Below are 25508 nucleotides of genomic sequence, written 5' to 3'. Positions count from 1 at the left end.
TTTTTTTTTTTTTTTTTTTTTAAAGCCCTATTCTATTACTTCTCTCCAGTTTTGAAAGGTAAAGACTTTCTTGTTTTCTTTTTCAGACCATTGAACCCGAAAATGATTTCTCCATCCCTCGGCCCAAGGCCCGGACAAGCCCATACCATGACTATACTGGTGGGAAAGGCCCCATGTAGCAGCTCCACAGGGAGCAAAGAGACAGAGTGCTCATCAGCAGAGCCACGGGGAGTGGGCCGCATGGTGGCAAATGAGTCAATCCTGCAGAAGAGACAGTGTCAACCCACACTGGCAAAAAGGGAGAGGGGTCCTCTTTTCCCCACACAGGCACCCTTGTAGCCCCCTCTCATTCCTCAAACAACTTTCAGACACCACTCTGGCCATCCTGTCCCCGCTCGCTTCGTTTCTCCGTGGGATGGAGCTCACCCCTTCTGACAAAAGAACATGATTGGAAGAGCCTGTCCTGGCCTATTTTCAGCAGGAATGCTGCAGGGCTCGAGCAGCAGGAAAGATCATCAGCTGGGTCTGCGACCGGCTCTGCCCCAACCCAGGGTTCCCTCTGATCAGCTTGTAGGGATGCCTGCACCCCACATCTGATAGGAGAAGAGGCAGGAGCAGATTCATCAGCCCTACACATCCCCACTCCTGCCCACCCATGGACACATCTCAGGTATTACCAAGGACATCTTAATCTATCCACCATTATGTTTGTGCCCTCTTCCAGCCCTGCCTGGCTCTCCTACAGAGATCAGTGGAGAAGAGGCAGAGAGAGAGAGAGATGGAGAAAGAGTATCCCTTTTTTCTTCTCCATGTTCACTTTCAACCCCTTCCTCATCATGTAGAGACCACAGTGGAGAGGGGGAAGAAAATTTAGAGACATAAAAACATCTGCACCTATTTACCCTGACACATTTTCTGATTTGTGCTCTAGCATCAGCCTCCCTCCTAGCTCTGCCTCCTCACCACACACCCCAGCTGAGTTCCCCAGGCTGCCTGCCCAACCCCGCAAACCCTCCCTGCCCAACCCCTGCCATCCCAGGCTGTGCATCCCTGCAGACAAAACCTCTTCCATGCAACTGCTTGCAATACCCGGGTGGGATTTGATCCTGTGCACCTTGGGAGCTCTGCCTCCTTCCGACTGCATCTGTGGCATTAACACGAACATTTCCCAAGCAGCCAGGTTACGGAGGGTGGACACCCTTCTTCCCAGGAATGAGCGAGCGTGAGTGTGTGCGTGCGTGTGTGTGCGTGTGTGTGTGTGTGTGTGGACTGCACCCTGGCGATGAGCAAGGAGTCTGCAGAGTTGAATCATTCTGTAGCCTGCTTTGCATTTGGTAAATAGCTTTCCACGATATTTCATATATAAATGCACAGAGCTCTCCAAGTGGGTTTGTATGATACACTGGTGTCTGACACAGCTGTATATTTATTTAGTACTTTTTATGTGGAATATTTAATTAATAAAAACCCGGACAGCCTGACTGTGAGAGACTGGTGTTCTTCTTTGGGAATGTGGTTCCTCTAATGGCTGGTGGGGTGACAGCAGCAGCTCTTCATGGGTTGGAGTGGGCCATCTGGGAGATTGCAACCCGGGGGGGAGTGGCAAAGAAACGCTGTCTTCTTCAAAGCTGTCACTGTGGACCAGAGATCAGCTGCTTGAGAGTGCAGAAGAGGGTTAGGAGCTTCTCCTTTCTACTTTTCTTGAATAAGGAAAGCTTTTCAATGTTAGAAGTGCTTAATAAATGAAGAAATATAAACCCAAGCCACAGCAAGCAAATGCAGGAGGAAGGGTGTGATCTTTTCATCACTGCATGTGTCTGTGTCTGCTGCATCTATATTCCTGTATTTATTCACTTGTGTCTTGCTGGGTACTTGCATGATCAAAAATAGGAAAGGAGTTTGTAAGTATTCAATTCACGTTGTAAAAATACGTCTTTCTGATGTTCCAAACACGTGTAATAATTTTATTTGAAAGTAGAAACAGTAACAAAGCAAAATAATGGTGATGATGATGATGAAGATGATGGTAATTTTAAGCTTCCTGATGGTATGAGGCTGTAATCTCCCATTTTAGAGGCTTCCTCACCCATGAGTTTACACATGGTGTGTTATGCTACCACACATCCATATGCTTCTGGCAAGCAAACCCCCTTCCTTAGGCACGGTGCTGTCTAGAGTATGCCAGGCTGGGCCTTCCCCACTCTGCCTACCAGCATGGAAGGACAACACAGGGACATTTGGGTCTTCTGAATCCCCTGGCATGAGAGACTCCTCCTAGGCATTGGTTGGAAATGCATCACAGGTGCCTTTTTCTAGTAAACTGGAGGTGCAAATAATGCTTAACCTCCCCTCCTCCTCTCCCCTCCACCTACACTGTTCCACAGGTGTAACACAGAGAATGGGAGAGAAGTCTCAAGAATACTAATGTAACACTGGGGAGCAGATTGGGAAGGGGGTATGTGAAGCCATGATGCAAGTCGTTGACTTGCAGACTGAAGGTAAGAAGGAAGTGCCTGAACAATACCAAACTTTCAAGAAATTAGGTTTTCAAGCAGATACAGTGCCATTGAAGGCTTAAAGGTAGCTAGAGTATGTCCCAGGAGAGTCAAAAATGTGTGGATTCCTACTTCAGTGGAGTCTGGTGGAGCAAAGGAGCAGGCTAACAGGAGAAAAAAGAGGGAAGTATGCTCTTACCGTGCGTGTTTTCCACGTCCCAGACACTTATAACTCTTTCACTGACTGCCACAGACCAGAAAGTATCTCCCAAATGACCTTGGCCCCAGAGGCAGCAGAACAAGGAGGGATGAGGGATACCACATGCACTCCCATTGATTCAGGACACTGCGACTTTCTTGATTACTTGGTTGCTACTGTGCATGCTGCTTGGCAGAGAGCGAAAATCTCCTTCTATGGATTTGCAGTGCCTTTTAGAGTTATGTTTCTAAGCCTCTGTAATGACACAAATACTAATCTGCCAGGAGTTATTTTGCACTTGTTCAATATTAAGACGGCTTTGGGTGAGGGCTGATTTAAATGCCAAATCAAATACAAATTTATGTGTAACTTGGCACTGGCGAGAAAGGGGTGGTGCGGGTTTCTTACACCTCAGGAGAGACTTTTGGGAAAGCAGCAGTTTCCTCTTACCTTAAAACCGATCTTAAACCAACCCAGTCACCCTCTTAGTCACACGCACAGACATTCCAGGGACATCCTAAAATGGTGGGGGCAGACAGGAAAGATTTCACAGAAAAAAAAAGGAGTAGAAGAGGCAGGAAGGTTGCCTGATTCTTGTGCTGTTTTTTCTTAAAATCTGCCCACAGGAAGGGCAGTAAATCCAGTAAGGCTCATCCCTACCCTCTCTCCTGCAAAGGACTCCCTTGGTGATGGGGCTGCAGGTCCGCTCCCTTCAGGGCCTCTGGTTTCTGGTCTGTCCTTTCCCTGTTCCAGGAGACCAGAGCAGCAGAAATGTACACACTGGAGAAGGGTTGGCATGGAGCACACCTGGATTGTGAAAGCAGCCAGCGTTATCAGAAGGCGGGATAAACTCTGCTGAACTTCAGGTCAGGAATGTCATGGGAAAAGAGCAAAGAAGAGCAGAGGTTCCGCTTGGAGCCAGGACCTTCAGGGTCACCATGCCACGAGCTTGCCAGGGCTGTAGCACTCCATGTGCCCTGCCAGGCGTGGGCACAGAGGGTGCAGTTAACTCTTGGGGCTCAGACCCAGGCCAGTAGTGCCAGGGCCTGGGACAAGGAAGGACTTTGCTACATTCACCTCCCAAATGCTCCCTGGCTTGCCAAAAAAGCTCCCCTTGTGGCAGTTGATGTTGGCACCACCCTCCACAAACCCTCCACAAACAAGGGGTTCATCCTTTCCCCACAAGTCCTGTAGCCCTTGCTGTGGTACAGGGGTGGTGAATGACTCCCCCAGCTGGGGCAGGAGATGCTGGGGACTGGTTGTAGGTAGGGAGGAGCACGCTGCCAGACAGTGGGGCTGCGGTTGGGTTGCATCTTCCTTCAGGTCCTGGCAGCAGAAGTTTTGGAGAGTATGCACAGCTCCCACATCTGCCAGGCTGGGACTCAGAAAGCACATGTTGGTCTCCTGAGGTAGCAGGAGGCAGCTGCATAGGATGGAGAGCCCATGACACCTTGTAAACCCCTTGTAAGTCTGGGGCACCCCTTGCACCCCCCAGCCTTTTCTGAAGCAAGTGCTGAAAAGCTGCATCCCCCTGGCTTCCTCATTTGACTCATGGGTCGTTGGCAGCCACGTCTGCCTCCTTCCCTCTGCTGCCAACTGTCCCTTCCCTGTTTCAGTATTCAACACACAGAAGCATCAAATGGTGACTCAGCCTGTGCCCAAGTAACCAGGGCTGGTAGGGAGGCTGGCACAGCCTTGTGCACCCACTCTCTGCAGGCTCAGAGGGCCAGGGGATCACTTTAATCAGATCTGCTCCCCGAGGGACAGAATCACAGGCCCATGTCTCAGATGTGGCAACTGTTGGTCCAAGTGTGCATGGTGCCCCTTTGCCAAGGAGACTATCCCCAGAGCAGCGCTGACAGTACAGATGGTTTGTTCAGTCTCCAAGGACAGCAGTCACCTTCTCCCATACAATCCCTGCACTGCAGGTTTCGGTGTATCTCATCACACTGGACCAGAAAGAGACAGCTGAAGAGCAGAAGCAACTCACATTTTCCTGGCTCTGCTAGAGGCAAGGTGAACAGCTGGAAGCAGTCTCCTTCACCAACCCCAAGTATTGCTCTACAACCTGTGAGCAGCACCTGGAGGGGACCAACACCCAGAGGAGCATCAACCCGCCCTACACTTCCACCAGGCTAGGTAGGTTGCTTAGCTTACACTGTTCTCCTCGACACACTCACCAGGGAGAAACTGGCTTTGCAGTGTCTTAAAGAACAAACTTGAGATCTAAAAGCTGCCAGAGTGTAGGTCACGTGTGGGTGTTGTGGTTTAAACCCAGCTGGCAACTAGGACCACACAGCCATTCACTCACTCCTCCCTCCAGTAGGGTAGGGAGAAGAGGGAGAAAAGGAAGGGAAAAAAACTATCGTGGGTTGAGATAAAGACAGTTTAATAGAACAGTAATGGAAAAGAAAAATAGTAATAGTAATACTACTACTACTAATAATAATAATGGTAAGAAAATATACAAAATAAAGTGATGTAACACAACTTGATGACTGGTTGCAGATCCCTGCCCGCCCCGTCAATCCCCCTGTATATTACTGAGCATGACATCAGTGGTATGGAATATGCCTTTGGCCAGCTTGTCCTGTTTATGATCCCTCTCAGCCTCTATGGGAAGCTGAAAAATTCTTGACTTAATATAAACATTATCTATCAGCAACTAAAACAATATGTGCTATCAACATTATTCTCATACTAAATCCAAAACACAGCAGTTACTAGGAAGAAAAGTACCACTATCCCAGCTAAAACCAGGACAGTGAACAACACGTAAGGTGCCTCTTGCTTTATTCTCCCCAAGCTCCCTTCAAAGCATAAGCTCCCACACATGCAGGGAGCTGCTGGTTCTGAGAAGCCACGGGGTTCCTCCTCATTTCCAGCTCTTTCCTACATTTTAGTAGGTTTAGGGGAATCAGTCACACAAAGTTTTCAGTCAGATGGGAATTCTGGAGAGCTCCCTGAACAGGACTCACCTCAGAACGAGACTGGGTTATCAGAGCTTTGTCCAGGTAAGCTTTGAATGTCTCCAAAGGTGGAGATCCCACATCTTCTTGGGACTGTTGTGCTGGTGTCTGATCGCTCTTGTTGGGATTTTTTTTTTTAAACTTATGTCTAATCAGAATTTCTCTTGTTGCAATTTGTTTGTCACTCCTTATCCTTTCACTGTGCACCTCTAAAAATGTCTGGTCCCACCTTCTGTATAGCATCCCTTAGATTCCCCCTTAGCCTTTCTTCTCATGGCTGAGCAGGTCCCTCAGTCTCTCCTACTGACACGCTCCAAGCAGACCTCAGCTGTCTCAGTGGCCTGCCCTGCTGGACTTGTTCCACTTGATCAAGCTCTGTTGCAGTGGGAGACCCAAACTAGTCACAGTACTCCAGATACAGCCCCACAAGCGCTAAATAAAGAGGAATAACCACTTCCCTCACCTTGCTGACTTCACCCTTACTCATGCAGCCTGGTATGTGGTTGGTGTACACTGCCATGAGCATGCACCGCTGGACAATGCCTTCTTCAGGTTCATTTTCCCCAGACCAGTTGCTTTCTTTGCCCCGGGGGAGCTTGTGTGGTTTCAAATAGAAAGGACTGAACAGTTCTGAGGTTCCGTCTCTAAGGCAGGTGGTTTCTGGCAGGAGCTCAGGCCACTCACGAGCTTCCTTTCCCAGCAGGGAGCCCTGAGGAAGGAACTCCAAGGCTCCATCAGCACTTGCCTGCTTCCTGGGGGCTCTGCATGAAATCTGAAGGTGCCCCTCTTGGGAGCAAGCCCAGCCCTTAGGTACCAGCTGGTCTGCATCACTCCACACAGGCTGTGGTTGGTGAGCTGTTGGTGACCAGCTGTGCTCAATGAACTCAACCACAAATACTGGGCCCCCTCTGCCCCAGGGGAGAGTCCCTCCTAAGGTTTCCTGCCTCACTCCAGCCACCCTGGTCTCCGTGTGCCTTGGACTTGTCCTGTCCCCTCTCCCTGCCTGCAGCACACTCACCCTTCTGCACCCAGGACTGTTCTCTGTGGGATCCTCTCCCTCCCTTAAAGTCAACATGCCCGGCCACCCGCAGTTTCTAGGGAAACTGGTGTTTGCTTTGCCTTTGCTATGGTGACGAGCGAAGCACCGTGCTGGATATGAGTGCCATTTTCTGCAAGAGGCTTTCTGAAGGGCCAGGAGTGGAGCAGGAGCTGCCCTGACAGCTGGCCAGGCTGATCTTGTCTGCATCTGTCTCCAGAGTCAGCAAGGTCTCCGCCTGGATGAGGAGTTTCTCCCACCAAACCTGTGAAAGGTGCATTTGAGGAGAAAGCAAAGGCTGTGGCTTTCAAAACGGGCATCTTGTTCTCTGATGAATTAGTCAAGAGCTGAAATAGAATGTCGTGTCTCCAACATATCTGTCTGCTGTTCCCCACCCTGCCCCCCCCAAAATGGTCTGCAGTGAGGCTCAAATGCTGGAGCAAGAGTGTGAAGAAGTGCTGAAAATTTTGGGTGAGATCTATAATTATGGGGAGAAAGGGACATGGGTAGCAGCCTTGACTCTGATACTGATCCTTGCTCAGTGCTCTAAGCAAGCATGTTTTCCTGCAAATCAGCTCTTTACTCATTTTGCCAGACTGAACAAATACATGTTTGAATCTCAGAAATTAGGCACCTCAGTGTTGCTCAGTGTCACTTAGTCATCCCAGGACCCCTCTATAATTAGAGTAAAGAGACAGGCTGTTCCTGCAGGCACTCTGATTTTAGCAGTGCCAAACTGCCCTCTTTCACTGCTTGTTTGCCTGGAAGGAGCCTGCTGCAACCCTCAGCCCCTAACCCAGATACCTGAGGTTGGTGCTGAGGGAGCAGTGAGGCATGCAGTGTCCGGGATGCTTTCAGCATCTGCCTGGAGCCCATAGTGGTCTCCAGACCAGTGGGACACGTCTCACTGTACTAAATCCAGCTCTGGAATCCTCAGCACAAGAAAGAGATGGACCTATTGGAGCATGTCTAGAGAAGGACTAGAGAGATGATCAGAGGGCTGGAGCACGTCTCCTATGAAGACAGGCTGAGAGAGTTGGGGTTGTTCAGCTTGGAGAAGAGAAGGCTCCAGGGACACCTCGTGGCAGCCTTCCAGCATTTGAAGAGGGCCTACAAGAAAGCTAGAGAAGGACTTTTTGCAAGGACATGTAGTGATAGGACAAGAGGTAACAACTTTAAACAGAAAGAGGGTAGATTTAGATTGGGTATTAGGAAGAAATTCTTTACTGTGAGAGTGGTGAGACACTGGAACAGGTTACCCAGAGAAGCTGTGGATGCCCCATCCCTGGAAGAGTTCAAGCCCAGGTTGGATGGGGCTTTGAGCAACCTGGTCTAGTAGGAGGCATCCACGCCCGTCGCAGGGAGGTTGGAACTCAGTGATCTTTAAGGTCCCTTCCAACCCAAACCTTTCTATGTTTCTATTAATCCTGGCACGAGTGAAAACAACCCTGTCAAAAATCGGGCAGGAGGCTGGTTTTAGGTTCCTGGCTCCGCAAAGGCAGCGGAGACAACGCCAAGAAAGCCGGGGCGAGGAGAAGAGGCGGCAGCGCTGCCGGGTGGGGGGGTGGTGGAAATCCGCCGGGGCGTGGAGACAAACGCGCTGGGCCCCTTGTTGTAATTACAGACGAAAAAGCCCGTTTCTCATTAAAGCTTTAATTTTAAAATATTTTAAAAAAATAAAAAAAAAAAGAAAGAAAAAGTTATTTCATGGCTTTTAATTGAACTTTGGTAAAATTTGCAATTTCGCTACCGTGAAATGATTTATTTGACTCAGCATGTTCCAATCAAAAAAAAAAAAAAAGAAAAAAAAAAACAACCCAACTTTCCAGCTGAAAAGGGAAGCTTTTCCGCTGTGACGTTCAGCTCGTTTTATGCAGCGATACAAAAAGCTTGTCTCTGAACTCATTTTATTTTAGGCACAGTTTGGTTTGATTTCAACTAACCTCTTCCTGACTGGCTAATCTTCAGCTGCTGGAGAGGAACGACTGCCTGGAGAGCTTCCTGCCCGGCTCTGCTGACATGTCTGTGTGCAAGGAGGTCCAGCCAGTCCTCAGACCCTGGGCCCCAGACTCCTGGTGCCTTATGAGGCCATGGGAGATGGACAGTCATTAGGGCAGGGCAGCAAACGGGCAAGCACCTGGCTGTCCAGGCAGGCTATGGCTTACCAGCTCCGCTCCCCATCCTGTTCAGATTCCCCAAGGGAGGCCACCAAGCTCCTGGGCCTGCCTAGGTGTGATTGCTGGTCAGCAGGACAGGAGGTCCCCCCCCATGGCAGAGCTGGTGGCACATGCAGGACAGTTTTATCACATAGAGAAGCAGGCAGGTAACATTGCAAGGAGCTGCAGGTAGATAACATGACCTGTCTGTGTCCCTTCTCCTCCTCACCCATCACCACATTCGAAGCTGTGTTGTGGTTCCCCTCGCTACATCCGGACTTTTGGGTTTAAAATGGCAAATTATTTGTGTGAGATAAGACCTTTGAAGAGCCCGGATTAAACGCCCAGCTCTTCAGCACAAGTCACCTCTCAAGGAGATGTAGTGACTGATGCAGGGATGTGTGTGCTGGTTTGAAGGGGAAAGCATAGAAAAGTGTATGAGCTCATCCACCTGGTTCTACTGGGTGGTCTACACACAAGATAAAAACATAATTTTTTTCCAGCACAAAAGACCTATCTGTGAGTTTCTGGCAGCATGACAAGCTATTGGATTGTGAGACAGGAGTCTGGTGTGCTCAGCTCTCCATGGCACAGGCTGCTGCTAGGCTGCAGGAAGGACTGTGGGCCAGTTATTATCCTTTTTTATTATTATTATTATTATCCTTTATTTATATTTATTTATATTATCCTTTAGCTATTATCCTTTTTATTTGAATGACCTGGGATCTTGCCCATGCACCTCCTGCAGTATCACAGTGCTAGTGTCACCCTTCCTGCTCCTCGCCCAGGAGGAGACCATCTCTGCCACCCAATCTGCTTTAGCGTATTCCATGAAATATGGGCTGAAACCTGTCCCGTGTGAGGACCTGAAATCTGGAACTGCTCTGTTTCACAGTGACCTCGGGATGTTCAGTAAGCAGGCAGGGGCACTGGGGGATCTGTATCCACCGTGGACACAGGGGTCCCGTTTCAGCTGAGTTACCCAGATTGCATGAAGACAGATCACAAACAATTTTTAATCTATTCAAACTGCTCAAGTGAGTTGACAGCAGATCAGTGCTTCGTGTCTTTGCGGCCATCACATTTTTCATCCGACAGGAGGAGTCCCAAAGCCAGATTTATCAAGGTGTCCAGCCCTGGCTCTAGCTACAAGGGATTCTTTCCAAATCCTGGAGACAAGTGGGGTGGGAGGAGGGGAAGGTCCTCTCTCTGCCAGTTTCATTATGCAACTTGCCTTTTTTTTAATATCATTTGTCTTTATTGTCTGGTGGTAATCTCCAAAAGTGGAACCAACTTAGTCTATATAGAATGAATGGGGAAATGCTGAAAGAAGCTGTATGTTCCTTTATAGGATTCCAAAGAGATGAAACCCTTGATAGTGTCTCGCTTGATTTCTCTTTCACAGCGCAATCTTCAAATGTAATCAGCTTTTGGGGCATGCTCTGCCTCCAACTGTGCATACAATGCTCGCATTGAAATTAATAGAAGCATGATGGCATATTTGAAGTGAGAATCTGGGACAAAAAAAGTTAAATTCTTGCTGGTAAAATCAATGACAAAAGTTTCTTTGGCTTTAGTTCTCACTTTAGAGGCATCTGTATGTCTAAGGCTGGAAAGAATCATTTTTATGACCATATGTGTCTTAGCAACATCCTAAGAAATAAAAAAACATGAACTTGGGAGACATTTTATACAAGCAGTTTAGAAACCTGCCTCTGTGGCCACCTTCTTAGCAGAAATTTGTTGCTGTGTTTAATCCCACTGCCTCAATGCCAATTCTATGCTGGGGGATGGGGAATTGTTTATGATAGACAGGATCATCATAATACATGTGGACAAGGCACTGGGCTTGAATTTTTATTGGTTACCTCAGATCTGGCATTTAGTAATGCTCCTATTGTGCATTTGATGTCTCTATTGAATTGTTAATAGTCTTACAGGAGATTTTCACATGCTTATCTCTCCATCATGCCAGCATGATGGGGAAATGCTGTTCCCTACATCCAGGGCACAAGGTCAAGAGCATATTTCCACCGTGCCTAGGTGGCTGCTCACCCACACACCCAGATGAGTTGCTCTGTGTTACACAGAGGAGATCCAAATCTGGGCTGCTTCCAGGCAAAGACTCATTCTCCTAAGCCCTCCTTCCTCTCCCTGTTGCTGGAGGTGGTGTCTGGATAATCACGTGTGTCTGCAGTCCCCTGACTTGACTCAGAGGTGACTGCAGGGGAGCCAGAGGCTGAGCCACACCAGCTCCAGCAAACACACATCATCTCACACATGCACAGGCTGGGCCCACGGCTGAGCCAGGAGCTCATCATTATCCCGGCGATGATGGACACCCAACCAGCAAGTACATTGTCTAACCGGGGAGCAGGGGCTAATCACAGCACTGAGCTTTCGGCTCCTTTTCCATTTTCCTTAGGATTAACTCTTGTCACTGGGAGTTGAGTTGGTGAAGCTAAGCAGTGACATATCTCAGACCCGAAACTGTCCTGATCTCTTCGTGCATTTGGAAGGAAGAGGGACCCAGTGGGGTAGTGGGGAGCTGAGCAGGGAGATTGTATGCTCCCTTTTGGCTCACACCTCCAGGGTAGGGGGCAACACAAATCTGAAGTGACTTCAGCCATGGGACATGGTCCCTGTGGGTGCAGTGCCATTTTCCCCACCGCTTCACGCAGTTGTTCTGACCACTCTCACAGCAGAGGGGCATTGATCCTTGTCCTGCTCCCATCCTTGAAAATCTCTGCAGAGAATTGAATAGCTTCTTGCATAATTAGCCTCTCCATCCATTAAAAAAGCCCAAACCCCAGCAAAGCTCTCACCAACAGCTGGTCTACAGGACAGAGAGGACTAAACAGAGTAGGACAGCTCTTCTGAGCAGCAGCATTACTGGGGTTTAAGGTCCCTTCCTGAAGGATGATGCCCTTTCACCTGGCACCGATCGTTTTCTTAAATGGGAATCTCTGTACGAAGAAATGAGGAGAGCCAAAACTCCTGGATGCTCTCATGATACAAAGTAAAGGGATGCTTGAGATAGGTCTTCACATTCGAACTGTCCTGTCCTCCCTGGCAGTGACTGAATTGCAGCCCAAGCACAGAAGCTGGGTGCAGCCCATGCTGGCAGTCGGACTCCGGGCTCTCGTGGACTCTCTGCCCCAGCCCTGACGGTTTGCCCTGCCCTGTCCTATTAGTTAGATGAAGCAAGGACAGGTTTCCCAGAACAAGCTGTATGCCTACCACTTCTGCTTTGTAAAATCAGCCAGGAGCAGCTTGCTGAAGAGATTTCATAAGAGGGAGGAAGTCATGGGTTAGAGGCACTTGGTCAAGCATTTCTCTGGCTGCAGCTCAACCTGGGAGAAGTTCCTGATCCTTGTCTCGTGAGCTGGACAAGATCTGCAATCATGAACAGACAGCAGGGGGATGGGAGTATCTCCTGGTCAGGCAGAACGACCTCCTGTCTCTGTGGGCAGGACAGCTGAGATGCAGCTCTCTGCACCCAAACCATCCATCCTCCCATTTCACCATGGCCTCCTATTTAGCCTCCAGCTGGTACCCTGGCCAAGGGGAAGAGAAAGGCAGGAGTGGGATGTAATCCTGTCACCTTGTACTAACAGTGAGCATTCACCCTTTGCAGCTTCTTCTGAGCATCTGTAGCACTGTTTTTCCTGTCTCAGCTCTGTCCAGCTCTGCAGGTGAATTCCCGAAAGCACTGTGAACTAACTGCGCTTCCTAAAGGTCTGAAGAATGAGGACATTATTTACTTTTGGCTGTCGACGGGCATCAAATGGTGTGAAAGAAATGTATGCCTCAGCTCCATCGCTATCTGGGACCAAAATAACAGATAAAAGAAGAAAATCAGTGGGAGTTATCATTATATGGAGTTGCCATGGAAATAGCATGAGAGAACTCAGAGGAGAGCTAGCACACCATGTCTCCAGGAGGGCATAAATCCCCTGCTAGCCTCACTCCTTTTTATCACATTAACAGGCAATATTTCTTGCTCTAGCAAGAGGTGGGAAAACATCAAAGCAGAGTTCTTACTTTTTTGTCTATCCCTTGATTTCTCTGACCAAGACCTCCCTGACCCCTCAAGAAGTAGAAGTCTGAACCCTAGTTCTATTGGAAAGTTCTCCTCGAAACCATCTGATAATTTCAGTAAAATGGTAACTAACAGGGATATAATTTTCCCCACAAAATATTTATTGACTTCTGTGAATTCATATGAAAAAAATGAAAAAAACTTTTTTTTTTTAATGTGTTATTCTAGGACTTTTTTTCAAAGAAAAATGTCATATTTCATTAAAAGGATGTTTTAAGCGCTGATTTCTAAGGAAAAGCATTACAGTTTAAACGGTCTCAGAGTTTCGATGAAGTTGCTGTCTTGTGCTGTTGCACTGTTTCAGGAAGCCCATTTTATTCTCCTCTCTCAGTCACTAAATCCTGCTTTTAAACTGCCTCATCCCCTCTGGTCACGACAGGACAACTGTGTCTGCTCATGCATTGCATCCTGAGATCCACAAACACAGCTCTGAGCCTTGATGTTGTATGGGGGTGGAACCCTCCAGCATACGCACCCAGTTCTCCACCTTGCACTTCCCAGCGAGCCACAGGTCACTCCTCTGGAGGGTCGTGCCCAACCAGGACTATCAGTGATGGCTCTGGCCACCTGACCCAGAGTAAACTACCACTTGGATGCTGGCATCTGGCTGCCTATGGGCACGGATATGTGCGTGTGAATAAAATCAGTTCTGTTCTCAAACAAAATCATTACCCTCTCCTGTACAACCTCATATTGAGTTCTGCTGTATTATCGCTCAATGTTGCAATATTTTTTTCCCCAGATATCACCTTCCCAACCCCTAGCTCCTACCTTTCCCTAAGACTTTGGCCAGTACGTGATGTGACTGAGCACATATAGAGATAAGAAGGACCCTCAGCCTGAAGCCAGGCTCCAGAGGGGAGAGGGCAGACAGGAAAGCCTGGGCAGACAGGAAAGCCTTCACATTTGTATCTGCTCCCTTTCAGCAGAGCCAATAAGTGGGAAAGGAAGGATTTCTGGGATCCTCCAATGAGACCTCACCTTCCTCACCCACCAGTACAAATGTCTTGTGCCCTGATCAGTGCTGTGAGGGCAAGTGAGATGAAAGGAAGCAGAATAATGAGAGGACACCAAAGAGCATGGTCTCCAAATGCTCCTTTGAGAGCCAATACAAGTTATGTCCCAACTACTGACCCTGATTCTGGCTCAGAGCCCCGTTTCAGCAAGTGAATTTCCATCACATTGGTGACTCCACTTACAAGAGCTGGGACCCCAAGTGATACACAGCCCTGCATTTGGAAACCTCTCTTCTACAGAATAACTAAACCTATGGAATGGGGTGACAACTCTGGCCTGGGCTGCTTCTTTGACTTCGAGTAATCACATTTGCCATGATGGCAGTAATTTCAACTTTTTTTCCCTAAAGCTGTCTTAAAGAAAGAAACGAAGGGAGGGGAGGGGAAAGGAAGGTCTCTTGACATCTACATTTCTAAGGCAAAAGTCTTAGAGTTTTCTGAGGTCTTACCAGCAACTAAGATTTCTCTTCAGAACAAAACTTGTGTGCTTATTCTTGTTGATTGTTTTGTCTGTTTGCTCAGCATCAATTGAAGATAAAATTATACACATAATTTTATATATGCTATTTATAAAGCTGTGAATACATATTATGCATAATTTGTGAGAAAATGGATCCATTTTTACCCCTGTGAAATGACAACTCTCAAACACCGAATAATTCCAGAGGGGCTATTTTTATGGCACTTGGTGGTACATTTGTTGCTGAGTAGCAGCTCTCTGTCTATAGCCATGGGAATAGACATCATTTTTAGCTTGTCATAATTCTGGAACTGGAATCGTTCCAGAAGAGTTTGTCATAACAGTGGGCTGTGCAATGGCTATTTATGAGGAATGTATTCACAGATTATGGGATCAAACATTTTGGAAAACAATTGTGCTTATCTTCGCATCAGGACTGTCTGGGGAGCTCCCGTTCATCCCCTTGGTGCGTGTCCCAGGACAGGGAGCAGCAGCCACCAGGAAACTCTCTGGCGGGTGGCAGCTCCCAGGACAGTCTCCTCCTCTCCCTAGTCTGCCTGGTCATATATTGTTGCTTTTAGCAGAGTTATCTGGAAGCAGCTGCCTCCAGTGTTTCTTTGGGTTTGTTATTTTCACATATTTATTTCCACGGGAAGGGAAAACATCCAAAACCTTTTCAAGTGCTACTGCCTTAGCATCAGGACCGGGAGTAACTTGAAAGGTAAAAGAAAAATTGCTGTCTGCATCTATGCAATTTTTGCTACATTCTGTGCATCCTGGGCTCCCGTTCAAAATAAACAAATTTTTAAAAGCCAAAAACTAAATCATATGCTACAAAAAAAAAAAAAAAAACTTTCATTTTTCTCTCTTGTTCAGAAATAGTACCATCCCAATGTAAAATAAATGAACTCCTGCCGCCTGCTAACAAAGCAGCTCTGTGGAGAGCTGTCTCCAGGTGAACGACTCCCCTGGTTCAAGATCTGGCCTTCATTCCTGGATACAGAGAGATCTCCTGTGCAACCAGTAAAAAGCTGACACCGACCGTGCCTGGAGCCTGCACCTGAGGAGCAAAGCAGGGAGCAGGGCACTGCCATGCTCAGGGAGAGGTGAGGCGTGAAGCTACACAGGGGTCAACACACGGTCAGACCAACACCTGGGAGGAACAAAACCACCCCTGGGCACCCCACGTGCCTGAAACTGTACCTGTTTTTTCCAGCTCTATTCCCTCCAGATCCGGTTTTCCCATTCAGATAAGCAAGCACTCCAAAACCTGCAGGACTGCCTTCGTCATTTTGAAATCGGCTGGGCAGGTCCCCAACTGGAGGGTGTTTTGGGCCAGGTTTCCAAGACGGAGTATCTGATAAAATCAGTGTTTCTGTTTTTCCCTTCCCTGGGGCAGGGACGGGTGCTCAGAGCAGTCTCAGCTGCTCTGGTGGCTCAGGCTCTCACCCCTCCTGGGAAGCGGTGCTGAGAATGTCCTCAGAGAAAGAGCACTGCTCTCCATGAAGGCCATGAAGGCCATGAAGCGGTGCTGAGAATGTCCTCAGAGAAAGAGCACTGCTCTCCATGAAGGCCATGAAGGCCATGAAGCGGTGCTGAGAATGTCCTCAGAGAAAGAGCACTGCTCTCCATGAAGGCCTATACCAAAGTCTTGCACAAAGAAGATGGCAAATACAGCGGGAGCAGAGTCGTGCTTGGGATTTCCAGGGAGATCTTTGCTTCCTGGGCCCTGGTATAGGGAGGAGACAGGGTCTGGCTCAAGGCAGGAGAAGCTGGGAGGCACCTCTGGTTCCTGTTCTATGTTTAACTGTAGTGCAGCCATCACAGCATAAACCCTTATTGGAAAGAGTTTGGCTCTTTCCCTCTCTCCCCACCAACATCTGCCAAGGCAAAGGGCCAGCACATGAGTTATGGGGCACCCAAGGCACTATGTCCAACTGACCCACCCTCTCACCATCCCTCCCCTGACACAGCACAACCAGGGCATCAACTTTCTCCTTCCTACATCTCCACAGGATTTTTCCTCCCCCTTTAGCTTGGGTTTCCCCCACATGGTGTGTGGTGGAAGCAAGGAATTGGAGAATGAGAGCCATGGTTTTACATTAACTTAATTTCCCCAAATAAACACCACTGCAGTAGCCAACCCCTTCAAAGTACTCTGGGTAAATAATACTACAGCTCATGAAAGAGATTTCCATGGGCCAGCACATGTTGATTTGGAAAGATGTTCCCTTGCAAAGCTGAGTCATAAAGAGGATTGAGAAACTCTGCAATCAGTGATTAAACAGTTAGAAAGATCAGCCAGCAGGAAAGCGTGCCTAAAATTGTCATGATGTACACTACCTCTTATTGCAATGCTTTGCTTTGGGTAAAAGGTTTCATTGGTTTCATTTGTTTCATTTGTCTAAGTGCGATACATTTCAAATCTCAGGTCCTCTCCTCTCTTACTCACAGCAACATTCAGTTCTGTTGATCTTGTATTTCATCAGTCGTGTGGGAAGGTGAATGTACTTGTTGTCTAATGGCAGAAGATGTTTCAATTGCTTTTTTGGACTCCAATTAGGAAAGGCCTTAAATTAAACACTAGGGATATAAAAAAAAATTGAACGAGATTGGAAAACTCTGGAAAAACACTCATGGGAGAATAGTTGCCATGGCAATGCTTCTCTGTTTTCTCTTGGGATAACAGAAGTATGTGCTGAAGAAGACACTTCCCCAACACACACCTCAGACCCAAACCCACTTCGCTTCCAAGCTCAGAGTGGGTGGTGCAGCAGCCCACACAGCTCTGCTGTCCCACCACAGGGAGCCCTAGTGTCAGGTCACACCGCCAACGTCACACTGCACACACGATGCCATGTGTCACCTGAGTCAGGACGCAGATCAGGGCGCTGCAGCACGTGGCTGATGAACTGCTTCTGCATACCCACTGCCTTTTGAAGGCCTCATAGCTCCAGTGCATCTCTTCTGCTTCTTGGTCCCACAAAGCAAGCAAGGTGGTGAGAAGCTCACAGCTTATGATGTCCAGCTGCATCTGTTTGTGAGATCACAGAAGGGGAGAAGGGCCATAGCACTTCCAAGTCCGTGCTGCAGGCCAGGCTGCAGGGGATATAAAACAGAAGCCACTGGCCTGATCCTGTGTTTGGTACAGGGCAGTGAGTTGATCCAGAGGCATGGGAAGCCAGACCCTCAAAGACACTGAAACACCTAAATCCCAGTGGTATCTTTCAGGATGTGGTTTCTGGTATACTTTTGAAAAATTTGCACCTAAAATTCAGGCTCCTCAACCCAGTCTTCTCACTGGGACTGCACAGAAGGTATGTCTGAGGCTGCCCGGGGACCTCGGGCTGCTGATCAGCCAGACCTCACACTCAGTCTAAGAACAGCATGGCTCCTTCCACCTCATTCACTGAAGTTTCTCCTCGCAGAAACTGGGGTTGGGCAGCAGTGAGGGGTACAGGCACAGAACGCACCCAACCCTCATCTAGGCGTGGGCTCTGGATGTGGAATTCGACAGACAGCACCTTAGGAATCAAGTAGCATTTGGACTGACCCACCTTCTGCAGCAGCTCCCACAGAGGACTAGAAACAAAGCATCCGCCATGGCTGAAACCTGTTTTGTGCAACAGATTCTGCTGAGAGCAAAGCAGAGATTATGAATGAGCTGACAAAACCAGCCTGCTGCTGGCATAGGCACCAAGCAGAGACAGAGTAGCTACACTGGAAGTGTTTCATCCATTACTGTCAGAGAAGTCACTTTTACCACTGATCCTGCTCCAATAAATCATGTTGCCAAGCAGTTTTATAGAGGCGTTATACATCCAAAGCTACTTATGGTCCTGTTAAAAGAGATGCATTTCTTTTTTAGCTCAGTGTGGCTGAAATGCTGTCACAGAAGAAAGAGAGTTGCTGCTCAGAATGCTATTGCAAAAGAGGTATTACTGTAATTACAGCAGGAGGGACGATGTGAGCTAGAATCCACCATCTTCTTTCCCTGTCCCATTGCCTTCGGGCAGCCTTGCAAAGCTGAAAATTTGCTACCACAAGCACAATAGCTGCTCACGCACCCTTTGCCACGGGTGATTGATGAAAATGGGGAAATAATGATGTTACTTCCCCCTTCGCCATAAATCACCCATCCCCTCAAAGTGACTAGAGTATTATAAGTCTGGCCAGATTTATACGGACAACTTAACCAATTAGCTCTTTTATAAAGGCTGTCGTCTTCTTAATGCAGTGTTAGATATATTTAGGCATGTGTCTACAAAAGAAAGCATTTCTTTCCGAAGCTAACAAAGCTCTCATTCTAGCAGGCTTAAAACCGCAGTCTGAAAATGTTTGCCCCGTGGCTGTGTTCGCATTAGCACGTTATTCTGTGACAAGCAGAAGCCAACCAATAGATAAAAGCTGGGGGTCTGGAGGACCCTACACATACACTACGTATATATACATACACGTGTACATACACATGTACACATACACATATTTATAAAGGTACATGTGTACTTCTATATAAATATGTATGACTTGCCACCGTTGAGGTCAGCAGGAAGACTGTCACAGATTATGTCACTAACAAGTGGGGCAGCTCAGGAAGCTGGTAGATCCAGTATGGCTAAAGCTACGTGGCATGCTTATGATTCCCATCAAGATTATGCTTTCGTATTTAGCTCTGCTTAAATGTGGCTGGCCCTATTGCCGTCACACCGCTGCTCCACACCGTGCTGGGAGGGACCTGCCTAGCCCCTAATTAGCCACAAGGCCACTCCGGTCTCTGGAAGGCAGAGATAATTCCCCGGGCTGTTACCCCCCTGAGCCCATTCATCCCAGTAGGTAGCACAGGCAACCATGGAGGTGACTGCACTATTATTCCTCGGAAAACAAATACTGGAGAGGCAGAGGAAAAGTTTTGATTTTTTTTTTTTTTAAACATTAATTCAGGAGTAAATTGTGGGTAATGGAGTGGCTGTGAAGATGGTGGCCTTGGGTCAAAATCCAGAGCACGCTTCTGACTCCTGGCCCTGACACAAACGGGTGGTTGGAAACCTCTGAAGTCAACGTCAGATCTGGCTGTCCAAACAAACATGCATTCCCAGTGACAGAGGCGCATCAAAAAGCTGGCTGACCTGGCTGCCTACAAAGCAGAGACACAACCTGCTGGAAACCTTCAGCCAGAAAGTATTTCTGCCCTTCCACATACAAGGAACCCCTTGCCATAGGATGGAAAGGTACCATGGATAGTAAGCTGCCCTCATCTAAAAAGCAACTGGAAAAATGCAGCGGATGAAGTCTGTCTGGGTCTACCAGGCACAATAACAAAAATCCCTAAGCCACACTGTACTAAAGACAGGAATATTTAGAGGAGATACCAGCACACAGGTACACTGATCCTGTATCTGCCTCAGGTGTCCCCTACTGCCAATTACTGGCAGCAGGACACTGAGCTAGATGGACCTCAGTGTGACAATATGTCAAACATTTCCAGATAGTAGGTTGTGTTAAAAATCAGTCATGAATATTTGCCTGAATGCTGTCTGTGAACCCACACAGAGGAACAGACAACTGAACACACAATTCTCCTCAGGTGAGCAGGCCCCCTGGTTTCTACATTAACAGAAATATATCAGACAAAGTACTAAAATCAATGAAAAATGAGATTACTCCATCAGCTCCCATCTCGCACAGTCAGATAATGCAGGGCCACACCAGGATACCTAAAATAGCAATTTCTTTGAAAAAGCATTATGACTATTTATGGATGCTGCGACATGATTAGTACACCAAACAGATAAACTGGCAACCTCTAGTCTTTCAAATCAACAACTCCCACTGAGCACACACAGTCAATGACCAGCACAAAAACTGTAAATCAAAATATTATTATTTTTTTATTTATTAAAAAAAAATCTAGAAAATGCAGACAGAACACAGGCATCTTTGCTTGTACAGAAAAGGCAATTTGGTTCACAGAAGCTTTTGGTATCAGTTTACACTGCTTATGAAACTGTACCCTACCGACTGCATGCAAAAGGCCAGTGGCAGGGCTGCACCAGCAGAGCCTACAGATGCAATTACTCTCACTGGTGGGTCAGAAGCTCCTGGTCTCTGTTCAGAAAGGCTGTTACGTGTGTTATGAAAAAAATCAAGCTGCTGAGATGTACAGCTCTGTTCATACCAGGTTTATTATTGATCTTCCTAACAACTGAGATTTCACAGGAGAAATTTTGGGTAATTTCAAGATTTTGATCACTGAATGGCATTCATCACCGTTAGGCAAAAAGGATTGTATCCACAGTCTACACGTGAGTTTCAAAAAGAACCCGGGAATGCATAAACTGGGCAGCACTGTGCTCCTCCATTCCTCCCCATGCAAGTAAAAAAGATCTGGGATTTGAATAGGTCCCTGTGGTTTCAAGGATGGCCTTAGAAGGGCCTTTTGCTCCTTACAAAAGTCCTTCAAAAGCCTAACTCTCAGTCTGCCTCAATTTCCCTTTTGATTCCTTCTCCCCTGGTAATTTGCTTTTTACCCATCCTGACTAGCTGCTCTTGCACACAGGTGAGTCAGACTCTCTCGTGAGGTCTACAGCAAAGCTCTTACACGACTCAGCAAGAAAGAAAAGGAAAGCACATCAGAACCTCACATTTTTTCCTTTTACTGCTGAGATTAGTTCTCAGAAAGCAGGCACATGTCAAACAGTTCGACTGGACAGAACTTGAGATGCCATCTGACAAATCTCCTCCAGCTCCAGTGGAAAATGGCTTTTGGAAAGTGCCTGGACTTTTGAGGCACTTAAGCATCAGAGGAACACACTTCTTTTAGTGGTGGTAATGAATTACACAGGCACCCACAGTACACACAACAGGAAGGTGAGGAAATGATCTTGGGGTCTCCACACCACATTGTCCAGCTGCTAGCTGAGATCAGAACATAACACACCCCAAGATGTCTCACCCCAAGCAGGAGGACAGCTGCAAACAGAAACCTGGATCTTCCTCTAAATGACACTTCTCTGACAGATGGCAGAAGCGTTGCTCTCCTGGACACTATGAGTCAATGTAAAGGATGCTGATTTTCACTGAGCTGTGTTGGTGGCGATGCCCATGTCCCTTTAGACTGCTTTTGGAATGGCACAGATAAAAGCAGCATTTTACAGCTGTAGCAAGTGCAAGAAGATAAAAAAGCCCCTGTATGCACTTCCGTCATGTTCCCCTGCCTGGCTCAGGTGAGACTAACAGTCTGCCAGCACTTGGACACAACTCTTGTCAGGCACCTGTCTTGCTAATTAAGTACTTTTGGCTGTCTCAGCTTTGAACTCTGGGAGCAGGAGGGAGATCAAAGCAAGGCACCAAGAGATCACAAAAATCTATGTTGTTGAGGACTTAGTCCAGAATGAAGGAGCAGGATCATCAAAGGGCTCTGAAACGTTCTGCTAAAATGGCTGGTCAATAAAAGACCAAGGCAGAGGTGTGGAGGGAGGAAATGATGATTTTCTGCCTCTGCTAAATTGTTAGTTTATTTTGAAGAGGACAGGAACGTAGCACGGGGAGGTTATCAGTGCAAGCCAGTACCACGGGAAGCCAGATGCTCACTGTTTCACAAACCAGACCTCATTGCGTCGCCCATAAGGCTTCATAGGGGGGTCATAACCATTGCAGAAGTAGAAATCCTTGTGGTAGGCAGCTTCACTCCCCAGAGCAGACTTCAGCTTGGCCGCATAGTTCACGTAATCCACTTCATTGGCATAGCCACCAAACTGCCTGCAAAGAAACCAGACCCAGAGAGGTACTGAGCAGTCTTGGCAGAGCACAGAAAGGAAGAGAGGGAGAATATATATAGCCACAATATATTTAGCCACACATTTCAATCCAGGTCCAACCAGCATGGACTTGTGCAGGCGCTCTTTGTGATCCAGCACACTGTGTCTGTGACAGATTATGTCTCAAGGGTCACACAGCCAGGGTGCAGTCAGCCATTGGTAGACCTCAAATGGACACCCCCCCAAACAGACCCATGTATATTCATTAGCAGAATGGCCCTGCCCTTTTAATCAATGCCATAGCAGAGGAACATCTTCTGAGACCACAATGTTATCTCCAAGTCTGCTCAGCCCGTAGTCATTACACCAATGCTGTCAACAGCCATGTTCACTGTTGCGTGAACAACCATCTGCTGGAGGCCACATCACAAAGGGAAGCCAAACTCTAGTGAGCCCAAGGAAAAGGGAGGGGGGGTGGGAACAGAGATGTTAGCAATTGCAGCCTACAATGCTATTTAAAAGGGGTGGGCTGCAATTGGCCTGTTTTATGTTGACCTCCCACCAACAGGAACTGTTTCCACATCAGCCTTGCACCTCACCACCCTGCCTTAGGGCCAAAGTTTGAAACAAAACAGCTTGTTCTTGCAGAAGGAGCCCACACCCACAGCAAAGGCCAGGGAGCAGTCACAGGCAGGGAGGAGCTGGACAGTTTAGAGTCAGCCAAAATAGTTGAAGCAAGGAGGCAGGGGAATATCCAAGGGGTTAAAAACAGGGTGAAGAGCTTATTGTTATTGTGATGCTAGTTTGAGTACAGTCTGTCAGTCAACAGCTGAAGACATTCAAAGGCTATTGGAAGCAATGCAATGGCTGCTTGTTTCCATGATGGACTCTGGCACGAGTCCACCTAAATCAGGCCTCAGTTGGCACCTGTTGTTTGATGCGAACCACACCAAATGACCTTCTTGATGACTAAGAACCATCTTGGCCCCAGAAGGTGAGGGAAACAATGGTTTTCAGATACTAGGAATGATTTAAGACCTTCATATTCACCCTCCCCTGCTCTTCACCTCCCCAAGCAAAACAAAAAGGCTTTCAGGGCTAACCTCTCCACTTGTTTTCCCAGTAAAAAAAAAATATCCATATTCCAAGTGGGTGCAGCATAGCCAATGATAAGAGAAGCCATAAAACAGCTGTCTTTAGACTAGAAAGGCCCCTCCATCTCTTTCTACCACATGCACCCATTGTCCAGCAAGTCACCTGGTAAAACCAACAACAGCGCTCTTCAGAGCACACTAGAGACCTCAGCACTTGGGGCTGGAAATGCCAGGATGCGTTTCTTACATTGAATAAATGGTCATCCCCTGTCTCTCTTCAATCTTAATGCTTTCATCGCTAGGGCAAGGAGGGTTGGCTTGAAACTGGCTTGGGATCCGCAGATAGACCTTAACTTTCTGCTGTAAGGAGCCATCTTCAGCAGGAAAAGCAGTGATGGAGACAGGAGCAGTCATGCCCATTCCAGCCCCTGAAAAAGACACACAGATATTACTAAAGAAGTCTAGGTTCTCAGGAACTCACAAAATTAACAGAGGATTCACAAAAGCTAATTTTAGTTTAGGAAAACTCCTCACACTGAACTTCTTGTATAGTCAGTCAAGAGTGGGGCATGCAGAACATAACATTAGGCTTCTGCTTGGGCCAAACTTCTCTCTCCACTGACTACACAAGGACTCTGGGAGATAAGGGCCCTAGTTGACTTCTGGATGTGTTTTTATTACTGGTCTTAAGACACTCTGCTCTTCTGACAAATGACCTCTAATACAACAGGGTCTACAGTTCCAGGGTTGGTCAGCGGCACACGTAAATCTGCATCAATATTTAAATTGTCATCATCTGCACTTAGTGGTGAGCCCATAGCCAATACTAGGTGACAGGAGCTTTCTCCTAAACCCCGACAGATGCTTCCAGACATCCTACAAGTTCCAGTGCCCCAAAACTCTAAGCTGTTCTGGCTTTCAGCAGGGCTGTCCATGTTATCCACCACTCCAGGAACAGCATGCTTCTCTTCTACTCGTTACTGCCCAGATGTACCACATGGCACTGAGGAACATTTTTATTCCCTCTTCTTTCAGCAGTAGGGAACCTCCAACCCTCAGAATCAGGTAGCCACAGAACCAGTTGGGATCAAGCCATCTCTCTCATTCAGTTTGCTTTGATACAATACCCATCTCTGTGGCATACATTATAGAAGGCACCCATTCTCCTCCAGCAACGGTGATCATCACTTTTCTAAAACATGCTGCTGCAAATGCTATTTCCTTCTGTATCTAGCTCCTATACCCATACTGACTATGCAAGTCCCCCTACCAGGTGCCCAAGAAAGGTGTGAGAGCAAATATGTATGCCTCAGAATCACTTTGTGGTCTTCTGCTATGGATGATTACCAACGTGCGTACTTCAGTAAATTCAGAATTAGAAGCAATCACCTGGAAGCATGATTATAAAACAGTACGAAGTACCATTAAAAAGGAAGCGCATTGTTCATTACCCTTTCATGAATAAGAATAGCCAGAGTATATGATAAAATATCAAGGTCATAAAAGTTATTTCACTGGCTACAGGGGCGTATCAAAGAACCGAAGTACCCCAGATACCCTGGATTTTATCAGCTACCTCTCTTACAGATAGATAGGACAGACATACGTGTGCCTGCCCGCACGTTGTCCCAAGCTACACTGCAAGGTGACCCATCCCTGCTAAAACGCATCATTTTTGAAATTCTACCCTGAAACAGTGACAGGTTTGGAGAGGGCTCATAGCATGACTTGGCTGGGCGCACTTTAACCTGTGACAAGTTTATTTTTCCCAGTGAGGGGCCATCCCCATCACAGACCCCCCAGTGCCAGGCGGGCCCATGGTGTTGTCACATCCATCCATCCATCCATCCATCCATCCAGCTTTCACCAAGCCTCTGCTAGCGGCGGTCAAGCACAGACATCTGCCAAGCCCCAAAGGGGAAGGAGTGCCTCTCACCCTTGTCGTTGGTTCCTCCGACGTACTTGTGGAGCTTGATCACCCCTTCCTTCGAGGCTTCGTCGAAGGGCTTCCCCACCACCTCCACCGCCGCGAACCACCCGCCCTCGTACTCCCTCTCCTCGTAGCTGAGCTGCTCCTGGGGAGGGAGATGGGGACGGAGATGGGGATGGAGAAGTCGTCAGCTGCCCGGCCGGGCCGGGAAGAAAGCGCTGCCTGGAGGTGACCGTCTCCCCCGTGCAGGCCCTCCCCGCCTCCCAGCGCCTTACCCGGCCCGACCGCCGCGGA

The 25508-nt window shown here is 47.7% G+C and overlaps 2 protein-coding genes across 2 annotated transcripts in view; one reads left to right on the top strand and one right to left on the bottom strand.

The window, feature by feature from the left end:
• Nucleotides 1-1481, top strand: part of LOC106901091 (retinoic acid-induced protein 3-like) — a 7102-nt gene extending 5621 nt beyond the window's left edge. Inside the window, exon 4 of the mRNA XM_014963432.1 lies at nt 87-1481. Within this exon, the coding sequence (XP_014818918.1) occupies nt 87-179 (93 nt within the window). The 3' untranslated portion in view covers nt 180-1481. The remainder of the gene's footprint in view (nt 1-86) is intronic.
• An 18815-nt stretch (nt 1482-20296) lies between these two features.
• The window catches only part of HEBP1 (heme binding protein 1), a 5408-nt gene continuing 196 nt past the window's right edge, over nt 20297-25508 (bottom strand). Inside the window, exons 2-4 of the mRNA XM_014963160.1 lie at nt 25221-25359; nt 23532-23712; nt 20297-22191 (exon numbers count right to left, since the gene is read on the bottom strand). Coding sequence (XP_014818646.1) covers nt 22020-22191; nt 23532-23712; nt 25221-25359 — 492 coding nt within the window. The 3' untranslated portion in view covers nt 20297-22019. The remainder of the gene's footprint in view (nt 22192-23531; nt 23713-25220; nt 25360-25508) is intronic.

Source organism: Calidris pugnax, unplaced genomic scaffold, assembly GCF_001431845.1.
Source record: "Calidris pugnax isolate Ruff unplaced genomic scaffold, ASM143184v1 scaffold44, whole genome shotgun sequence".
In the NCBI taxonomy this organism is placed as follows: domain Eukaryota; kingdom Metazoa; phylum Chordata; class Aves; order Charadriiformes; family Scolopacidae; genus Calidris; species Calidris pugnax.
Note: the sequence above shows the minus strand (reverse complement) of the source record. Positions and strands in the feature narration are given on the sequence as shown.